This window comes from Canis lupus, chromosome 10, assembly GCF_011100685.1.
Source record: "Canis lupus familiaris isolate Mischka breed German Shepherd chromosome 10, alternate assembly UU_Cfam_GSD_1.0, whole genome shotgun sequence".
In the NCBI taxonomy this organism is placed as follows: Eukaryota; Metazoa; Chordata; class Mammalia; order Carnivora; family Canidae; genus Canis; species Canis lupus.
The window spans coordinates 20263239-20283044 of NC_049231.1; the positions used below are offsets into that span (position 1 = coordinate 20263239).

Below are 19806 nucleotides of genomic sequence, written 5' to 3' on the forward strand. Positions count from 1 at the left end.
AAGACAGCTTTCAGAGAAATTTCATTAAAATCACATTTACCCTAAATTAAAACACAGAGGAGAGGGAAACGTACAAGCGGATGAAGCCGTGCACACGGAGAGTGCTGTTCCCTGGGAACGCACTCTGGCATCTTGTTCCCTGGGGCTGGAAGAGCACAGTTTTAAAAACACTCACGGCCACCCTCGGTGTCCTGGGTTCAGGCAGAGTGGTTGCACTAACGGGCTCCCCGGGGATGAGGCAAGGGGCTGCGCAGGGAGCCAGTGCGCACAGGGCACTTGGCCACCCAGCAAGGTGACCGTGGCCAAGTGGACCCCCCAGACCACACTCCCCAGCCCCACAAGAAGTGTTAGCCCATCCGCCCCTCACTACCTGCGAGGCGGGAACACAGATGGCGGTGAGAGTGGGGGGCACCGATGGCGAACGAGGCGGCTCCCAGCACATAGGCACGTGCTGCCTGCCACGGCCCTCATGTCCGGGCACACGAGGGCTCATGGGGGATGAAGGGCAGCCAGGACCCAAGCCAGCCAGCCTCTGAGGGCACACACTGCGCTAACCAGCGGTTAAGAGAGCCGAGGTGGTCAGGCATTCCTCCTCAGGGGCCGGGCAGGGCTCCCCCGTCTTCTCTCCTCTAACCCACAGGTCTGTCTTTAACCAGCACATGGGTCAGCATCCTCCCCTCACTTGGGGACCAAAATTTTGGAACCTAATGTCCTTCTAACCCTCCAGTCGGAGGTCAACCTGTCCCTCGGGTCTGTACCTGTTTACATGCCGCAGCTTGCTCATTCTTCTTCAAGCCCCAAATCTGCACCCCAGAAGGAAGGGCTTCCGCATGCTCACAGCAGGGATGGGGCCTGTCCCTCCCGCCATGCAGCACTCGGAGAGCCAGGGCTCGCCTCCAGGCAGGGGACACGCTGCCTTCTAGATCCAAGCCCGCAGCCCACCCTTGCCCTCTCCTGCTGTAGCTCCCGACCAGGTGAGGTGGGGAGGTCCTCCACGTGGCAGTGGGTGGGTGAATAGGGCACGGAGTCTGCTATACACCCAGCCCCCACACTGACCAGCCACAAGAGGTGGATCCAAGGGAGAGGTGAGGAGACCCATCCTGGCTCAGGCCTCGGGCAGGTCCTCAGGCCAACTTTATGAGGGAGCCACCTAGGGAGGAACCAAAGCAGGCCCCACTGGCCATCTGCCTGGGGTCCCTCTGGGGCACCTCTGGGTCTGAATGGGGAGAGATAAAGACCTACTGCCTCTCCCTCGTGCTCATACAACATGCCTGTCCTTCTGTGACATTTGGTCACTGCCACCGGGACTAGTCCCCTTCTCATTTGTATGCAATCCCCCTGCCATCACACCAGAGACACCTCGCAGAGAGTCCTGGACATGTGTTCCCTGCCCCGAGCAGTGCCGTGTGCACAGCAGACTGGTGGTGGCACACCTCCAACACACTTCCGGAGTACTCAGTGACAGACCACAACCTAAAGGCCTCACGGAAGAAAACTCTGTGGGACCCAGAACCTTCGGGCCTGCCCTGGGCCTAGGTCAGTGTGATATCTTCCTGGGACCGTCAACAGCATGTTCTCGGCTCTGGGCCCAAAGCAGGGCCTCCTGTAGACTCCCCTTCATGGTGGGCACACAGGGCCACGGAGCACACAATTCACAAAGCGCTTCCCAGGGTGCATTTCACTATCTCCTGCTCCCCGTATGCTGATTACCTCCCCAACCATCAGCTCCCTGGAGGCAAAGTCCCTCTGCCACTCACTCCACACTGGCTGCCCTCCCCTGGATGCAGCAAACTCTCCCTACCTCCCGTGAGCACGTCTGCACTCGCAGTGACAGGGAAGGAAGCTGCAGGAGGTAAAAAGCTTTTCAGGCAAAGAAAACAACAAGAACAAGGACCAGAGCAGAAGCTGGGAGCCCATGTCCTGCTGGAGGGAAAGTGACCAGTCAGGGTGTGCCAGCCTAGAGCTGCTGGCGGGGGAGGAGGGCTGGTTCAAACTGAGAAGGACCTAGAGGTCCAGCTGCTGTCCCAGCAGCACATCGCAGCCGGACGTGGACAACGCACCAGAGAAGAAGATATGAATCCGACTAAGCCACTGAAGGCAGCCAGGAAGAGCCTCCTCTGGGCCTGCCTGCATTTGCCCAGCACAGGTCAACAAGGCACCTGTCCTGCACCGCCGTGGGCTGGCCATCACGAGCCCATGAGCCTGACCCACACAGCGCAGATCTCCGAAGGTCCTGTCCACAGCCACTGCAAAGAAAAACCCAAGCACCTGCAGGGCAGTCAGGCTCTGCACGCCCGTGAATGCATTCACCAGCGCGGTCAAGGGCTCCCAGATCAGCCTTTCAGAGAATCATAATTAGGAAGTCATTCAGAGACTGATCAAACCTAATGAAGAAGAGTGAGTTCACTTGAAAACTCGCTCGGTGACCAGTCTCACCACCCCGTCTCCACTATGAAGTCAAAGGAGCTCAGCGGGCGGACAGCTCAACTGAAGCCCTTGGCCACGAACAAGAATTCCCCCGGAGGACACAGGCGGCCCCTTCTCTGACACCTCGGGCAAGAGGAATGTGTGATGAGCGTCACTAGGCTCCAAAGGAAAATGGAAAAGTAACTGGCTTCAGACACAGTAACCAAACCACTCCAAGAGAAGGAAGCCCATCTAACATGTGGGGTGGAGGAGAGTGTGTGGAGTGTGCGCGTGTATACACAATGGGCTCTTACATTCCAAAGAGCCCATTACACGTCGGCAGATTTTCACCACCACCTGTGACCCCGGGAGCACTGGCCCCACACTGAGCTCAGCTGGTGTAGACCTGCCAGATGAAATGCCAGAGGCCCAGTGGAATCTGCATTTCAGTATGTGTCACACTTAACGCTAAAAATTATTATGTGAAATTCAAGTTTAACTGGGTGCTCCTCACGTTCACTTGCTAAATCTGGCCCTGCTGAGATTAGGCAGGAAGAAGGATTTATCCCCATCTCCCCTGAAGAAAAGGCGGCGAGGGCTGGATTAGAACTCCAACAGCGGACACTTCTGGGGCTTGGCTCTGGCCTTGCCAAGGAGCCTGGAGATGGGCTCCATGCCGAAAACGGAAATCCTTGGGCCGACATCCACAGAAAATCTCGGCTCCGCCTGGCTGATTAATGAGCAGGTTTCTCACCTCCTCCTGGACCACTAGGGCCTCTCTGGTTTATAGTCTCTGGGAACAACTTTAGAGCAGAGCCAAGCAGACCCAGGGCCCAGGGGACAGCAAGCAGTTTGGGGACCAGGGGTGGGGTGGGGAGTGGGTGACAGGCCTGTCTCTGTCCTGAAGCAGCCCCATCCCTAGGAACAATCTCCTGGCCGCCCTTCTTGTGCCCATTTTACCCCCCACGGGATGCTAATCTATGAAGCAATGCTTTACAATCTGACTTTAAGCTTTCTGAAAAAAACAAGCACAGACATAATCACATTTATCTACCTACTAAGGCTGTGCATCTTCAAATACTCCTTTTAATGCTGAAAGAGGATCTCATTTTGTTTTTAAACAAAAGATGTGGCAAGTGTTCCTTTCAAATCCTCCTAGTCCCCAAAGTTGTGTGACGAGAGAGCCCACGATGGGGCTGCCCAGGCTCTGTCACAGGGGCTCTGACTGCATACGGCTGCTGGGAGGGCCTGAGGTTGAACGTCCGGGTCATGGGGGGCTCACGGGCTCTCCAGGCTACTGTCAGATGCAGCAGACGTAACGGCAATAAACGTATGAGGGGTACTGTTTGGCTGTACTGCAAAAATGTACATTTCTTTCCAAGATACTTAAGTGTTACACGTGTGATGTGGAGCAAACACCCCCGTAGGTGCTTTAGAGGGGACATCTTCCCAGTCTGAGTGGGTTACTCTCTGCTTGTTACCACAGCAGTGAATTACTAAATCATTGGTGGGAACTTAGGATTTTTACGTACAAAAATCATTCAACAAGCAGGGAACAGACTGACAACGACCAGAAATCCTGAGAGCACATGCTCTTACCTGTGACCTCGTCTCTCTGCTATGATCAGTGCGCTCAGCGCTGTCCACCAAAGCACCATGCTCTCCGCGAGCCCAGGCAGGGGGACCCTTCCCTTTGCTCTGATTTGTACCACAGCACGTGACTTGGTCTGGCCAACGAAGGGCAGCAGAGTTTTAGGAACCGCTTTCTGTCAGAAGTGTTATGAGCCAGTGAGGATTTCCCTAAATCCCTTTCCTTCCGTCACAGCACCCACAGAACAGAGTCCCCAGCAGAGCTACAAAGGACACACCTGCTGTTTAAGCTGCTGAGACTCACAGCCCCTGCGAGCCCACTGTGACCATAGCAGTGACATTCTGCTTCTACCCCACATGGAGTTTTACACTCAGCCATTTGGGGTTTGGTCAATGTATATGTTCAATGCACCCTGGTGCCAGGCTACGTGCTTGTACACTGTGCCTGAGAGTTCAGATCTAACCAGTCCTGAAGAAGCAGAGGACATGACAATGTGTGCCAGAGTCTGGCAAGAATGGATGGTGGCCAACAGAGGGGAAGGAGCTGCAGCTAAAGGGAAAGGAAAAGCAGAAGAAGGGGAGGTACCGCCAGTCCTGGGGGTGGGGGTCAAAGGGGCACCTGCAGTGATTGGGCACTATTAGGGTAAAAGGACTCTGGGAAATCCAACACGGCAGCCAATGCGAAATCATCCCCAATCATCAGCCTGTACTGTCTGTGTATGTGCACATACACTTGCTCTTCCAGCACACCTGTGCACCCACACACCTCTGTGCATGCACATACACCTGCTCACCCAGCATACCTGTGCACCCAGCACACCTGTGTACACACACCTGTGCACCCACACACCTGTGCACCCAGCACACCTGCGCACCCACACACCTACTCACCCAGCACACCTGTGCGCACACACCTACTCACCCAGCACGTACCTATGTAGCCACTCACCTGCTCACCCAGCATACACCTGTGCACCACGCACCTGGTCACCCAGCACACCTGCACACCCACACACCTGTGCACCAACCCACCTGAGCACCCACACACCAATACACACACACCTGCTCACCCAGCACACCTGCACAGCACACCTGTACACCCATACCTCTGTGCATGCAAACACCTGTGCTCATGGGTCCTCCAAGTTCTGCAGACACAGAGAATAATCCAGGCTCCACAGGAGTGCCAAGGGCCAGCACAACAGCAGTGCCTATAGGCCCACCGTTGCTCCTAATGTGCGCAAGCACAATCGGAGGTGTGTGGCAAAGATGGCAGAGGGTTTTCAGGCAGTGACTGTCTATTTTACATAGATGCCTGTCACATGTCCCCACAATTACAGTGATGATGGGGGGTTTCAGGAAATTCAAGTGATGCTGCTGTGAATTTCTGTGAACACTGGCTCTGTGCACAACCCCTCCCAGAAGGAGTCTGACCACTGTGCAAGGGACAAGAATTCAAGAGGCAGCCCCGGTGGGCTAGAGGACTGTGAGCCACACCAAACACTGGGGGCGATCTATTTCTCCCCAAGAGAGAAGAAATGGCATCTGGTAGCAGATTAAGAAATCAAATAAATGTATGAGAAAAATTTAAAAGCCTGAGGTTGCTTTTTGAATAAATGACAGTCTCCAAACTTATGCTTGAGATCTACCCCCCAAGTGCACGGCCACCATCCCCTGCCAATCAGCTCTCCCCTGGATCACACAGCACCTGCCCCCAAGTCTGCTGGTGCCCAGAATCAATCCTCCAGTCTGCCATCCCACTTGCACCCAGATGCTCCAAGGAAACACCCCCGTCCCTTGGTGGGGAGGGTGCCGCTGGAGGCTAACTTGCCATGGCAGGAACTCATTTGCTCAGGAAGCTGCTTACTCTACTCCAGGGCCAAAATTAAAAACAGGAAGAAGTCCCTGTCCCTAAGGGAACACACACTCCCAGGAAAATGTGACCCAAGAATTTAGCTCCAATAGCACATAACTGTCAGAAATGGGTGTCCGCTAAGGTCTTAGAGGCCACTCATCCAGGAAATCCCAAATCCTTTCTCAGTTCCGAGGAGCCAGTGCTATGATCCCCCAGACCACAGACCTGCTGTCAGTCTCCCCATTCTTGGCAGGATTTCAAATTCTTGGGATGGTTCCATCTGGTTCTATTCCTCCTTAGATACCCATATACCCTCTTCCTCTCCCCACAGACATTTTACATGGACAATCCACCTCTCCCATGGGCTGGGGATAGATGTTGATTTGCCTATTTAGAGGGGATTTGGTTTCATAAAAATTACTGCCCCTACATACACTGCAAGAGTAGGTTGTATGTGTTTTTATTTGCATGGTTTCTTACAGGGAATACAAAACAATGCAGATTTAGGTAGACTCATGGAATTCCGAGTTCATTCCAGACAGGCATTCCTGCTGGATGTCAACCCTAAAGTGAGTTATATTCTTGCAGCAGGTTGAAGACACTTTCTCACATTTTTGTTGAGAAGTCAGTTCTCAAATAGCCCTTCTTAGAAAATAATTTTTTCCTTCAGGTGCTTTAAGCCTTTGTCTGTAGTGTAAATAAACATCATAGGACATGCTTGCATAGTTTTCCCATTACTAATTTTCTTCTGAACCCAAGGTCTCTTGAATCTGTGAGTTGGTGCACTTTGGGACTTTGGGGAAACATCTCCAGCATCATCTCTCCAAATTCTCACTCATTCTCCCCCCTCACTCCTGTGACTCTAAACAAATGCCCATCAGGCTTCCTGCCCACACCCTCCAGATCTCCTACCTTACATGTTTTCCATGTTCTCACTCTCTGTGTTTCATAATGGCTATTTCCTTCCAAGGTCTTTCAGGTCACTCATTTTCTCTTTAGCTGTGTCTAACTAACCACTGCATTCTTAATTTGGCTAACATATTTTTCAATTCCAGAAATCCTATTTGGTCATTTTTTTCAAACCTCTTCCGTGAAATTATACAGTTTCCTCTTTACCTGCAGATATCTTAAGGATTACCTGGTTTTATTTCTTCATCAGAGTTAAGGATAATGGTTTCACGGTGTATGCCTAAGAATTACAGATAACAGTTTCTATTATCTGTTGTTTCTATTTGGTCTCCTTAAGGAGTTTCAAATGGGTGATAAACTTTGACTGTAGGTGAATCATTTCATTTTATTTGAAAAATTCAATTTGAAAAATGTATATATTTGTAGAAACAATTTCAGTTCTGGTGACTTCCTCCAGAAAAGATTTTGCTTGGCTTCTCCAAAGCTCTGTGAGTGCTCCACCAGAGAAATACCATAATTGAGGTTCAAACAACCCTGGTCCTCCCAGGTGACATAAACTGAGATTACAAGACTGTATGAGGGCTGTTTCATTCCAGTTTTTCCCTGATGGTCACTCTGCTCAGTCCCAGGAAGGTTATGGGCATTTCCCACATTCTCTGTCTTGAGTAGCTTAGACCCATTCACTCCAGAAGACTGTCAAGACAACAACTCAGGTTGGGATTCCTTTTCTTGGATGAGCAGATGCCCTCAGAACAACAGCAGCCTTTAGTACTGGGTTCCTCTCTCTGAGCCCCATGATTCCCCTAGAATGTAGCCAGAGAGTTTCATTGTCTTGCTGGCAATTCAATGCTTTTGAGAAATTTGTTTCCTTTTTCTTTCTCTTATTTCTTCCTTCTACTCTTTTTATCCCCCTGTTTTTTACTAGCTTTAAAATCAATCTTCTCCAGTTTTTAAGGTGTGTACAGTGGGCAGCATGGTTGGAATCATCAGGCCCATCACCACTGGAAGGGAAACTCATCTACTCTCACCCTTGTCCTCCATTCTGAGTTAAGTGGCTCCGATCTCCACCTCTCCTTCTGAAAGAAGTCCTACCATTTGTGCCCCACACACCACAGGGGAGTCCCCTGGGCTCTCATTAGCCACCTTAGCTCTCCAGAGACACATCATTAACCCATCCAGCACACAGCCTCCGGCTGTGGCCCATCTTCCACTCCGCTTGGCTCTGCTACAGACATGCCTGTCTCTCCTCATGCAGGGCACCTTCCTGTTTACCAAACACACCTTCACTAAGAGTTTAAGGGTAGTAGAGAAGGGGTACAACACTACTCAAAATAGAAAACCACTTAGAAATGCTTCTGAGAAATTCTTTAGTCAACCCTCCTCACGACAAAATAAGACAGTGATGCTGTCTTTGGGTTTTCCCCTCACCTCTTCACTGTGCTTCCTTCTGTGTCCCCAAGACCATGTCCTTCTCCATCTCTCCATCCTTTTCTTCACAACACAATGACTGGAGCTCCAGGATTCCTTTATTTTTACTTTACAAAGTAATTCAGCTCTTTTCTAAGCTATTCCTTTCTGGAATGCATATAAAATATCAACTTTCTCCTTTTAACTTTTATCAATGTATTTAAAGTTAAAAAACAAAAGAAAAGGCGGGGGGTAGACTCCTGGGTGACTCAGTGGTCCCAGCCACTCAGTCCCACAGCCTTAGGGTCGCCTCACTGGATCTGTGGTTGAGCATCTGCCTTCAGTTCAGGTCATAATCCTAGGGTCCTGGGATCCAGTTATACATAAGGCTCCCTGCAGGGAGCCTGCTTCTCCCTCTGCCTATGTCTCTGCCTCTCTCTCCATGTCTCTCATGAATAAATATATAAAATCTTCAAAAATAAAAAATTTTAAACTTTTAAAAAAAGTTTACCCATTTCTCTCACCCCCACCCCAGCCCATAGCCCCCACCTCTTGCAACCACCAATCCATTCCTTGCATCTAGGAACTTGTTTTTCAGTGTTTGGGTTTTTTTTTAAGACTGCACATACAAGAGATCATGCAGAATTTGTCTGGCTTATTTCTCTCTGACTTACTTCCCTTAGCATAATGCTCTCAAGGTCCATCCATTTCTCAACGGTCCTCCAACGGGAGGATTTGCTTTCTTAGGGCTGAGGAACATCCCTGCGTGTGTGTGTGTGTGTGTGTGTGTGTGTGTGTGTGTACTAAAATTTCATCATCCATTCACCTATTAATGGGCACTTAGGCTGTTTCCATATCTCGGCTATTGTAAATAATGCAGCACTTACCATGAAGGTGTGGGAATTTTTTTCAAATTAGCATTTTCATTTTGTTCAGATAAATACACTGAAGTGAAATTGCTAAATCATATGGTGATTCTATTTTTAATTTTTTGAGAAACCTCCATTCTGTTAGTGGCCTTACCACTTTGCATTCCCACCCACAGTGCACAGGGGTTCCCTTTTCTAGAACAGCCATTCTAATAACAGGTAAGATGTATTATCTCATTATCATTTTGATTTGCATTTCCCCAAAAATTAATGATATAGAGACATGTGCCTGTTAGCCATCTGCAGGTCTTCATTGGAAAAAAAGACCTAGACGATATTTTCCTTGGAAAAATGTCTATTCAGATCTTCTGCCCATTTTTAATCAGATTTTTTTTTTTTTGGTATTGAGTTATATGAGTTTTTTTAATATATTTTGGATATTAGCCCCTTATCAGATATGTGATTTATGATCATCTTCTCACATTTAGTAGGTTGCCTTTTCATTTTGTTCACGGATTCCTTGGCTGTGCAGAAGCTTTCTAGTATGTTATAATCCCAATCATTTATTCTTGTTTTTGTTGCTTTTGCTTTTGGCATCAGATGCAAAAAAAAAAAAAAAAAAAAAGTCATAGCCAGTACCTATGTCAATGAGCCTGTGTTTTCTTGTACAAATTTTATGTTTCAGGTTTTACATTCAAGTCTTTAATCCATTTTGAGTTAATTCTCTGTATGCTGTAAGATAATGTTTTCATTCTTTTGTATAAATTTTCTCAAACCATTTATTGGAGAGACCATTCTTTCCTCATTGTATATCCTTGGCTAGTTTGTTGTAAATTAATTAACCATATATGTGTGGGGTTCTATCTAATTTCAATAATCTAGGTGTCTTGAGATGCCTGGGTGGCTCAGCAGTTGAGCATCTGCCTTCAGCTCAGGGCATGATCCCCGGTCCAGGGATCAAGTCCCATATCGGGCTCCCCACAGAGAGCCTGCTTCTCCCTCTGCCTATGTCTCTGCTTCTCTGTGTCTCTCATGAATAAATAAATTTTTAAAAATCATTAAAAAAATAATAATCCATGTGTCTGATTTTATGCAAATACCATACTATTTTAATTACTATACCTTTTGTAATATAGTTTGAAATTGAGACACATGATGCCTCCAGCTTTATTCTTCTTTCCCATAATTGCATTCTCTATTTGGGATCTTTTGTGCTTCCATAAATATTTTAGAAATCTTTGTTCTATTTCTCTGGCAAACACCATTAGAATTTTGATAGGGATTGCACTGAATCTGTAGATTACTGTGGATAACATGGATATTTTAACAATGTAATTCTTCCTATCTATTAACAGCAAATACCTTTCCCTTTATTTGTATCTTCTTAACTTCTTTCATTAATGTCTTGTAGTTCTCAATATACAGGTCTTTCACCGCCTTAGTTAAATTTATTCTTAGGTATTTTATTCTTTTTGTTGCAATTATAAATGGGCTTATTTTTTTAACTTCTCTTTCTGATGATTTATTATTAGTGTAAAGAAACACAACAGAGGATACAAAAATCAATGCACAGAAATCAGTGGCATTTCTATACACTAACAACGAGACTGAAGAAAGAGAAATTAAGGAGTCAATTCCATTTACAATTGCACCCAAAAGCATAAGATACCTAGGAAAAAACCTAACAACCAAAGAGGTAAAGGATCTATACCCTCAAAACTACAGAACACTTCAGAAAGAAATTGAGGAAGACACAAAAAGATGGAAAAATATTCCATGCTCATGGATTGGAAGAATTAATATTGTGAAAATGTCAATGTTACCCAGGGCAATTTACACATTCAATGCAATCCCTATCAAAATACCATGGACTTTCTTCAGAGAGTTGGAACAAATCATCTTAAGATTTGTGTGGAATCAGAAAAGACCCCGAATAGCCAGGGGAATTTTAATAAAGAAAACCAGAGCCGGGGGCATCACAATGCCAGATTTCAGGTTGTACTACAAAGCTGTGGTCATCAAGACAGTGTGGTACTGGCACAAAAACAGACAAATAGATCAATGGAACAGAATAGAGAATCCAGAAGTGGACCCTCAACTCTATGGTCCACTAGTATTTGACAAAGCAGGAAAGACTATCCACTGGAAAAAGGACAATCTCTTCAATAAACGGTGCTGGGAACATTGGACAGCCACGTGCAGAAGAATGAAACTAGACCATTCTCTTACACCAGACACAAAAATAAACTCAAATGGAAAAAAAAAAAAAAAAAAAAACTCAAAATGGGTGAAAGATCTAAATGTGAGACAAGAATCCATCAAAATCCTACACGCAACACCCTTTTTGAACTTGGCCACAGCAACTTCTTGCAAGATACATCCATGAAGGCAAGAGAAACAAAAGCAAAAATGAATTATTGGGAGTTCATCAAGATAAGAAGCTTCTGCACAGCAAAAGAAACAGTCAACAAAACTCAAAGACAACCTACAGAATGGGAGAAGATATTTGCAAATGACCTATCAGATAAAGGGCCAGTATCCAAGATCTATAAAGAACTTATTAAACTCAACAGCACCCAGGGGAATTTTATCAAACATTTAAAGAAGAAACCATACCTATTCTCCTAAAGCTGTTTGGAAAGATAGAAAGAGATGGAGTACTTCCAAATTCGTTCTATGAGGCCAGCATCACCTTAATTCCAAAACCAGACAAAGACCCCACCAAAAAGGAGAATTACAGACCAATATCCCTGATGAACATGGATGGCAAAAATTCTCAACAAGATACTAGCCAATAGGATCCAACAGTACATTAAGAAAATTATTCACCATGACCAAGTAGGATTTATCCCTGGGACACAAGGCTGGTTCAACACCCGTAAAACAATCAATGTGATTCATCACATCAGCAAGAGAAAAACCAAGAACGATATGATCCTCTCATTAGATGCAGAGAAAGCATTTGACAAAATACAGCATCCATTCCTGATCAAAACTCTTCAGAGTGTAGGGATAGAGGGAACATTCCTCGACATCTTAAAAGCCATCTATGAAAAGCCCACAGCAAATATCATTCTCAATGGGGAAGCACTGGGAGCCTTTCCCCTAAGATCAGGAACAAGACAGGGATGTCCACTCTCACCACTGCTATTCAACATAGTACTGGAAGTCCTAGCCTCAGCAATCAGACAACAAAAAGACATTAAAGGCATTCAAATTGGCAAAGAAGAAGTCAAACTCTCCCTCTTCGCCGATGACATGATACTCTACATAGAAAACCCAAAAGTCTCCACCCCAAGATTGCTAGAACTCATACAGCAATTCGGTAGCGTGGCAGGATACAAAATCAATGCCCAGAAATCAGTGGCATTTCTATACACTAACAATGAGACTGAAGAAAGAGAAATTAAGGAGTCAATCCCATTTACAATTGCACCCAAAAGCATAAGATACCTAGGAATAAACCTAACCAAAGAGGTAAAGGATCTATACCCTCAAAACTATAGAACACTTCTGAAAGAAATTGAGGAAGACACAAAGAGATGGAAAAATATTCCATGCTCATGGATTGGCAGAATTAATATTGTGAAAATGTCAATGTTACCCAGGGCAATATACACGTTTAATGCAATCCCTATCAAAATACCATGGACTTTCTTCAGAGAGTTAGAACAAATTATTTTAAGATTTGTGTGGAATCAGAAAAGACCCCGAATAGCCAGGGGAATTTTAAAAAAGAAAACCATAGCTGGGGGCATCACAATGCCAGATTTCAGGTTGTACTACAAAGCTGTGGTAATCAAGACAGTGTGGTCGTGGCACAAAAACAGACACATAGATCAGTGGAACAGAATAGAGAACCCAGAAGTGGACCCTGAACTTTATGGTCAACTAATATTCGATAAAGGAGGAAAGACTATCCATTGGAAGAAAGACAGTCTCTTCAATAAATGGTGCTGGGAAAATTGGACATCCACATGCAGAAGAATGAAACTAGACCACTCTCTTTCACCATACACAAAGATAAACTCAAAATGGATGAAAGATCTAAATGTGAGACAAGATTCCATCAAAATCCTAGAGGAGAACACAGGCAACACCCTCTTTGAACTCGGCCACAGTAACTTCTTGCAAGATACATCCACAAAGGCAAAAGAAACAAAAGCAAAAATGAACTATTGGGACTTCATCAAGATAAGAAGCTTTTGCACAGCAAAGGATACAGTCAACAAAACTAAAAGACAACCTACAGAATGGGAGAAGATATTTGCAAATGACATATCAGATAAAGGGTTAGTTTCCAAGATCTATAAAGAACTTATTAAACTCAACACCAAAGAAACAAACAATCCAATCATGAAATGGGCAAAAGACATGAACAGAAATCTCACAGAGGAAGACATAGACATGGCCAACATGCATATGAGAAAATGCTCTGCATCACTTGCCATCAGGGAAATACAAATCAAAACCACAATGAGATACCACCTCACACCAGTGAGAATGGGGCAAATTAACAAGGCAGGAAACAACAAATGTTGGAGGGGATGCGGAGAAAAGGGAACCCTCTTACACTGTTGGTGGGAATGTGAACTGGTGCAGCCACTCTGGAAAACTGTGTGGAGGTTCCTCAAAGAGTTAAAAATAGACCTGCCCTACAACCCAGCAATTGCACTATTGGGGATTTACCCCAAAGATACAGATGCAGTGAAACGCCGGGACACCTGCACCCCGATGTTTATAGCAGCAATGGCCACGATAGCCAAACTGTGGAAGGAGCCTCGGTGTCCAACGAAAGATGAATGGATAAAGAAGATGTGGTTTATGTATACAATGGAATATTACTCAGCTATTAGAAATAACAAATACCCACCATTTGCTTCAACATGGAGGGACCTGGAGGGTATTATGCTAAGTGAAATAAGTCAATCAGAAAAGGACAAACATTATATGGTCTCATTCATTTGGGGAATATAAAAATTAGTGAAAGGGAATAAAGGGAAATGAGTGAAAATGTCAGTGAGGGTGACAAAACATGAGAGACACCTAACTCTGGGAAATGAACAAGGTGTAATGTAAGGGGAGGTGGGGGGGGGGGTTGGGGTGACTGGGTGATGGGCACTGAGTGGGGCACTTGGTGGGATGAACATTGGGTGTTACGCTATATGTTGGCAAATTGAACTCCAAAAATAAAAAATAAAAAACACAATAGATTTGCTGCACTGATTTTGTGTCCTGCAACTTTACTAATAAATTCATTTATTAATTCTAACAGATTTTTCGATGGAGTCAGGGGTTTTCTAACATAATACCATCTCATCCGCAAATAGAGACAATTTTACTTCTTCTTTTCCAGTTTGGATGTCCTTTCTTTTTCTTGCCTAATTGCTCTGACTAGGATTTTCAATACTATGTTTAAAAAAAGTGGTGAGAGGAGACATCCTTGTCTTTTCCTGATCTTAAAGGAAAAGCTTTCAGCTTTTCACAGCTATGAGCTGTGGACTTGTCATACAGGGCCTTTATTGTGCTGAGGTATATTCCTTCTAGACTTACCTTTTGTTAAGAGCTTTTATCATAAATGAATGTTGAATTTTATCAAATGCTTTTTCTATTTTTTAATATTTTATTTATTTATTCATGAGAAACACAGAGAGAGAGAGAGAGAGAGAGGGAGGGAGGGAGGGAGGGAGGGAGAGAGGGAGAGAGGGAGAGAGGGAGAGAGGCAGAGACACAGGCAGAGGGAGAGCAGGCTCCATGCTGGGAGCCTGACGTGGGACTCAATCCTGGGTCTCTGGGATCAGGCCCCCAGCCAAAGGCGGCACTAAACCGCTGAGCCACCAGGCTGCCCCAAATGCTTTTTCTACATCTACTGTGATGATCCTATAACTTTTATCCTTCATTTTGTTAACATGGTGGACCACACTGACTGCTTTGTCATATCTGAAAACTATATTAGCACCCCTGGCCTTGGTCACAATGTGTGATCTTTTTAATATATTGTTGAATTCAACTTTCTAATATTTTGTTGAGGATTTTTGCACCAATGTTCATCAAGGATACTGGCCTGTAATTTTGTTTTTGCATGGCATCCTTGTCTGGTCTTGGTATCAGGGTAATATTGGCTTTGCATAATGTGTTCAGAAGAGTTCCCCCTTCTTCTGTTTTTTGAAAGGGTTTGAGAAGGATTAGTATCAATCTTTCCTTGAATATTTGGTAGAATTCACCAGTGAAACTGTCTGGTCCTAGACTTTTGTTTGTTGGGAGACTTCTGATTACTGACTCAGTCTCCTTGCTAGTAAGGGTCTAATGTTCAGATTTTCTACTTCCTCCTTGACTCAGTCTTGGTTGGTGGCTAATCAAACCAAGTTGTCTGATTTATTGGCAGATAATTGTTCGTAGTTGTTTTTTATGATCCTTTGCACCTCTGTGCTATTAGCTGTACATTTCCTTTTGCATTTCGGATTTATCTGAGTCCCTTCTCTCTTTTCTGGTAAGTCTACCTGAAGGTGTGTCAACTCTGTTTACTTTCCAAAGAACCAGCTCTTTGTTTCACTGATCTTTTCTAATATCTTTTTAGTGCCCACATCATTTATTTCTGCTCCGATCTGTTACCTCCTTCCTTCTACTAGCTTTGACCTTCATTTGTTCTTCTTTTTCTAGTTCCTCAATATGTAAAGTTAGATTGTTGATTTAGGATGTTTCTCATTTCTTGAGATAGGCATTTATTGTATGAACTTCCCTCTTAGAATGGCTTTTGCCACATCCAATGAATTTTGGTATGTCACTTTCCCATTTTCATTTGTCTCAAGGTATTTACTAATGTCTCTTTTGATTGGTTGTTCAGCAGTTGTTTAATCTTCTCAGATTTGTGAATTTTCCAGTTTTATTCATTAACTTCACCTTTCTTAATCAACAAGCCCATGAAAGTGTGTGCCTTCACCAAAGTGCCAAAAAGCTCTGAAATACATGCTATCCTTCCCCTAAAATGTAAAAAGGATGCAGTAGGATTTTTTAGAGCAATTTTTCTTCCTAACAAATCCTGCCCTTAATAAAATCTTCATAGTCCCTACAAAAGTTCCTAGTCTACAATTTCTCTCTCCGAGAGGTGAGTGATAAAATGTGGGGGAGGGTGAACTCCCCCTGGCTGAGGCCTATAGGTGCTTCTCCCAAGGGGCTGCTGAGTAACATGGGCACCCACCAGCCAGAGCCCAAGCTCTGTCCACTGTGTGCACTTCTTTTTGGAAAGCCTGGGTATTTAAAATTTCCTTTGGAGAACAGTTACAAATAAGCTACACAGATTTATCTATTATGTAAAAGAAGCTTCTCTGCCATGAAAAACTGATCCTTTAAGCAAAACAAAACAAAACAAAACAAAAAAAAAAAACACTGCAGGACAAAAGTACCTTCCCTCAGAAATTGCCCTGAAAAAATGGGATTTATGAAAAGGTACAGCTTCAGTTGGAATTCCTTTGGTCATTGTTGCTGCTCTTTTAAACCATCATTCAGCAAATCTGCAATGTGTTTCTTTCTAAGCCACAGCACCAGAGAAAATCAATTCAAGCATTTCCCCAAACTACAGCCCTGGAACAAACAAGCACTAACCACCACTTTCTAACATCCACGAAAATATAAAATATGCCTTCGAAGGGACACGAGAGGAAGTGAAGAGCCTGCTCGGGAAGTGTAATTCACATCTACTGCAAATCAGATTTTAAAGAACTGAGACTGAGGACAGTTGTGAACCTGCTAGTGGGGAAAACTCAGAGATCTCGCTGTGAGGTTAAGATCAACGCAGTTACACAAGCAGGAAATGGCATTTTGAGTAGACACGTTGGAAAGCAGCTAAATATACTGAATCAAATTAAGTATTATTGGAAGAACCGTGAAAAACTTCACCGTATGGAAATCAGGTAATAACCATTAGATACATAGTCGAAAATCAGATTCAATCAAGGAACAAAATGGAGTTTATAATTTGTATGACTCCATTTTATAACATCATTCGATAGTTCCCCAAACCAAGCACCTTTCTGGGGGGAGCTTATAACTGTTAAGAGTTTGCTACTGCTAACAGCACAGGAAGGGAAGAAGCACAGTTATGTGCAGGGACACAGAGGCTGCGCCAGAATACACACCACCACCTCTACCTTTCAAGCAAACTACAGTTTCTCTGTACATTCAGTGAAATTACCTGCTGAGCTCACAAGAGGCTCTTTATGAAAGAACCTTTCACTTCTCTGTACCTCACTACTGACCGGCTGGTGCCACAAATCTACGCCTGGTTCTGCTTGGTATCACTTTGTTAATGCTCTGTTCATTAATGTAACAAACTATCAGGAGAATATGCTCGGAATGGGCAGGCATTATCTCTCAACTTTCATTTAATTAAACTCTGCTATTGCAATATGACAGTCAGCACATCATAGGGGAAATTATTTTAAGAATGAAGGTAAAAAGTATTTCAAAGCCCTCACTTAAATATGAAAGCATAATCTAAAACGGCCGAGCACACACTATAATTTTTCTATAATACTAAAGATGTTATTTCCAGACTTGGTAATTAATTGGATTCCATGGAGAAATTATGCCAGCATCCTTGATAACAAAATGATGCACAAAGGCAGGGAACACAGTGCCAAAGGACAGCCATAAACAACCATGCTGTCACCCAGATTATGACAATCATCGGGCTTAATAAGGAGTGAGAGCTGCCCACTTCTGGTCCGCACTCATTACTCCCTGAGAAGTGCCTGCACTGAATTCTGATTATGTCACCTTAATAAAAAAAGAAAAGGAGAGGCTCCTGCTCCAGCAGCCTACTCAGAAGAACGCACAGCCCTGCCCTGCGGGAGCCAAGGACCACAGGCTGAGTGAGGACAGCATCTTGCCAGGGTGAGGGCCAGGGACTGAGTCCGGAACCTCCTACCACCTCCTCCCACTGTCTCCTGCCCACCCCATGCGGAGACAGGTGCTCAGGAAGCAGACTTACCATCAATCCGGCTCACGAGCTCTTCCAACATTTTCACCTTCATCTGAATCCCAGGCTGGGCAAAGGTATAGTTGTCCTAAGGGAAAAATAACAACAAATATCATATGCACAGAAGACAAAACACACCCTCCCAAAGGGAAATAGGCAGTTGGAACAAAAGTGAGCAGCTTCACAGCAGAACAAATTCACCAACTGATCTATGCATGCCACATCGGGCCTCATCATAGGGCCTAGGCACAGCGTAATCTGGTCTGGGGTCAGGTCCAGCCCCTCTTGACGTCAGAGGGCGAGCACACCTGTCTCAGGGAGTATTTACTGGAGCATCTCTTTATGTAAATACAGATACTTACATTTACATCAAACAAATGGGCGTGGGCACATACAGCCCATTGACAAGTGTGCTGGAAGCTGCTGCCTGGCCAGAGCATGGGCAGCAGGCCACTCGGCAGTGCCAGAAGACTGGATACGGAACAGTGACCAGGCCCGATGCTGACGGTGCTGGCATCACGCCCTCAGTCCCAGGGCCAACGACATGGCCGCTCCACAAGGGAAGTGTCAACATGTGACCACTGTCGGTGAACTCAGGTGAAGGAGTCAATAAACTAAAGTAAACCAGTGTAGGCTTTGAGCAGGACAAGTCCTCGGTCAAACAGACCCACAAAAGGAGCCCTGCTCTACTGTTCAGGAGTTGTGCAGCCTCACAAGCAACATCACGTCTCTGGCTCCACCCGGTCGTCCACACCAAGAGAATAACGCTGCCTTGTAGGCCTGCTCTAAGGTGTCTAGGAAACCAGGTCAGGGACCGTGCTGGAGGGCCCAAGACAAGCAGAGGCACCAAGGAATGAGGGTGGGACTAAGCCAGCCTCCCATCACCTTCAGAAGGGCCCCTGGGCCCCAAAGGCACAGGCGTCCACGCAGGGACACACATGCAAGGCAGAGACAGCCCCAGAGAGGCCTACGGCCGAAGCGCAGAGCCTCCCAAAGGGCGCAAAGGTGCCAATCCTCTGACCAAAAGGAGTTATCTGGACCAGCGGAGGGCTCACCGCAGACCCGGGAGCCTCACAAGTAGAAGGGGGATGGGGGGACAAGAGTCCAAACGAACATGAGAAAGACTCCAGCTGCTGCAGCAACACTAACACAGAGGCAGAGGCCGCGAGCCAAAAGATGCTGCTGGAGCCAGGTCAGCTTGGGAGACCTCCCTGGAGCCTCCCGCCCACACCCTGAGTTAGCCCAACCAGGCACACGTCGGAAGCTGGGCCTCCCGAGCTACGAGACAATAAATCATCTGTGTTGTTTGCAGCCACAGGAAATGAATACAGTAGATCGGGGGTGTTCTGTCCCAGGGCCTCTGCGGCCACTAATATAAAAGGACAAGAAGAGAACCTGGAGCAACGGAGACCCCAGAGCATCCCTGCGGATCCTGGACTCATGTGAGCACAGGCCTCGGCCCAGCCGCTCACACGGGGTCCAGTGCGGCCAGTGCCGGGCAGGAACGGTGTGTCCTCAGGAGCAGCACCATGCAGGCCACACAAGCCCCGCCAAGGGCAGCGAGCCCCCTGTCCTCAGTGGGGTGTGGGTGACCTGGGCAGGGTGCAGGGCATGGAGGCAGGGGCGGGGACAGCTCCTGGGCGGCCCCCCACATCTCCACCTGGAGGCGCCCAGGCCGCTGGCGGCACAGCCTCGGGGGGGCCCTGGGGACAAGCCGGCAGCACCCACCGCCACCTGCCTCAGAACCTGCAGGGAGGTTTCAGGGCCGAGGTCGGCCTGGAGCAGTGCGGGAG

General features: G+C 46.0%; 1 protein-coding gene across 3 annotated transcripts in view; it reads right to left on the bottom strand.

The window, feature by feature from the left end:
• Positions 1 to 19806, bottom strand: part of TBC1D22A (TBC1 domain family member 22A) — a 334160-nt gene that overhangs the window by 117555 nt on the left and 196799 nt on the right. For all 3 annotated transcript variants that reach the window (XM_038550205.1, XM_038550204.1, XM_038550203.1), the window contains exon 10: positions 18026 to 18101. In XM_038550205.1, coding sequence (XP_038406133.1) covers positions 18026 to 18101 — 76 coding nt within the window. The remainder of the gene's footprint in view (positions 1 to 18025; positions 18102 to 19806) is intronic.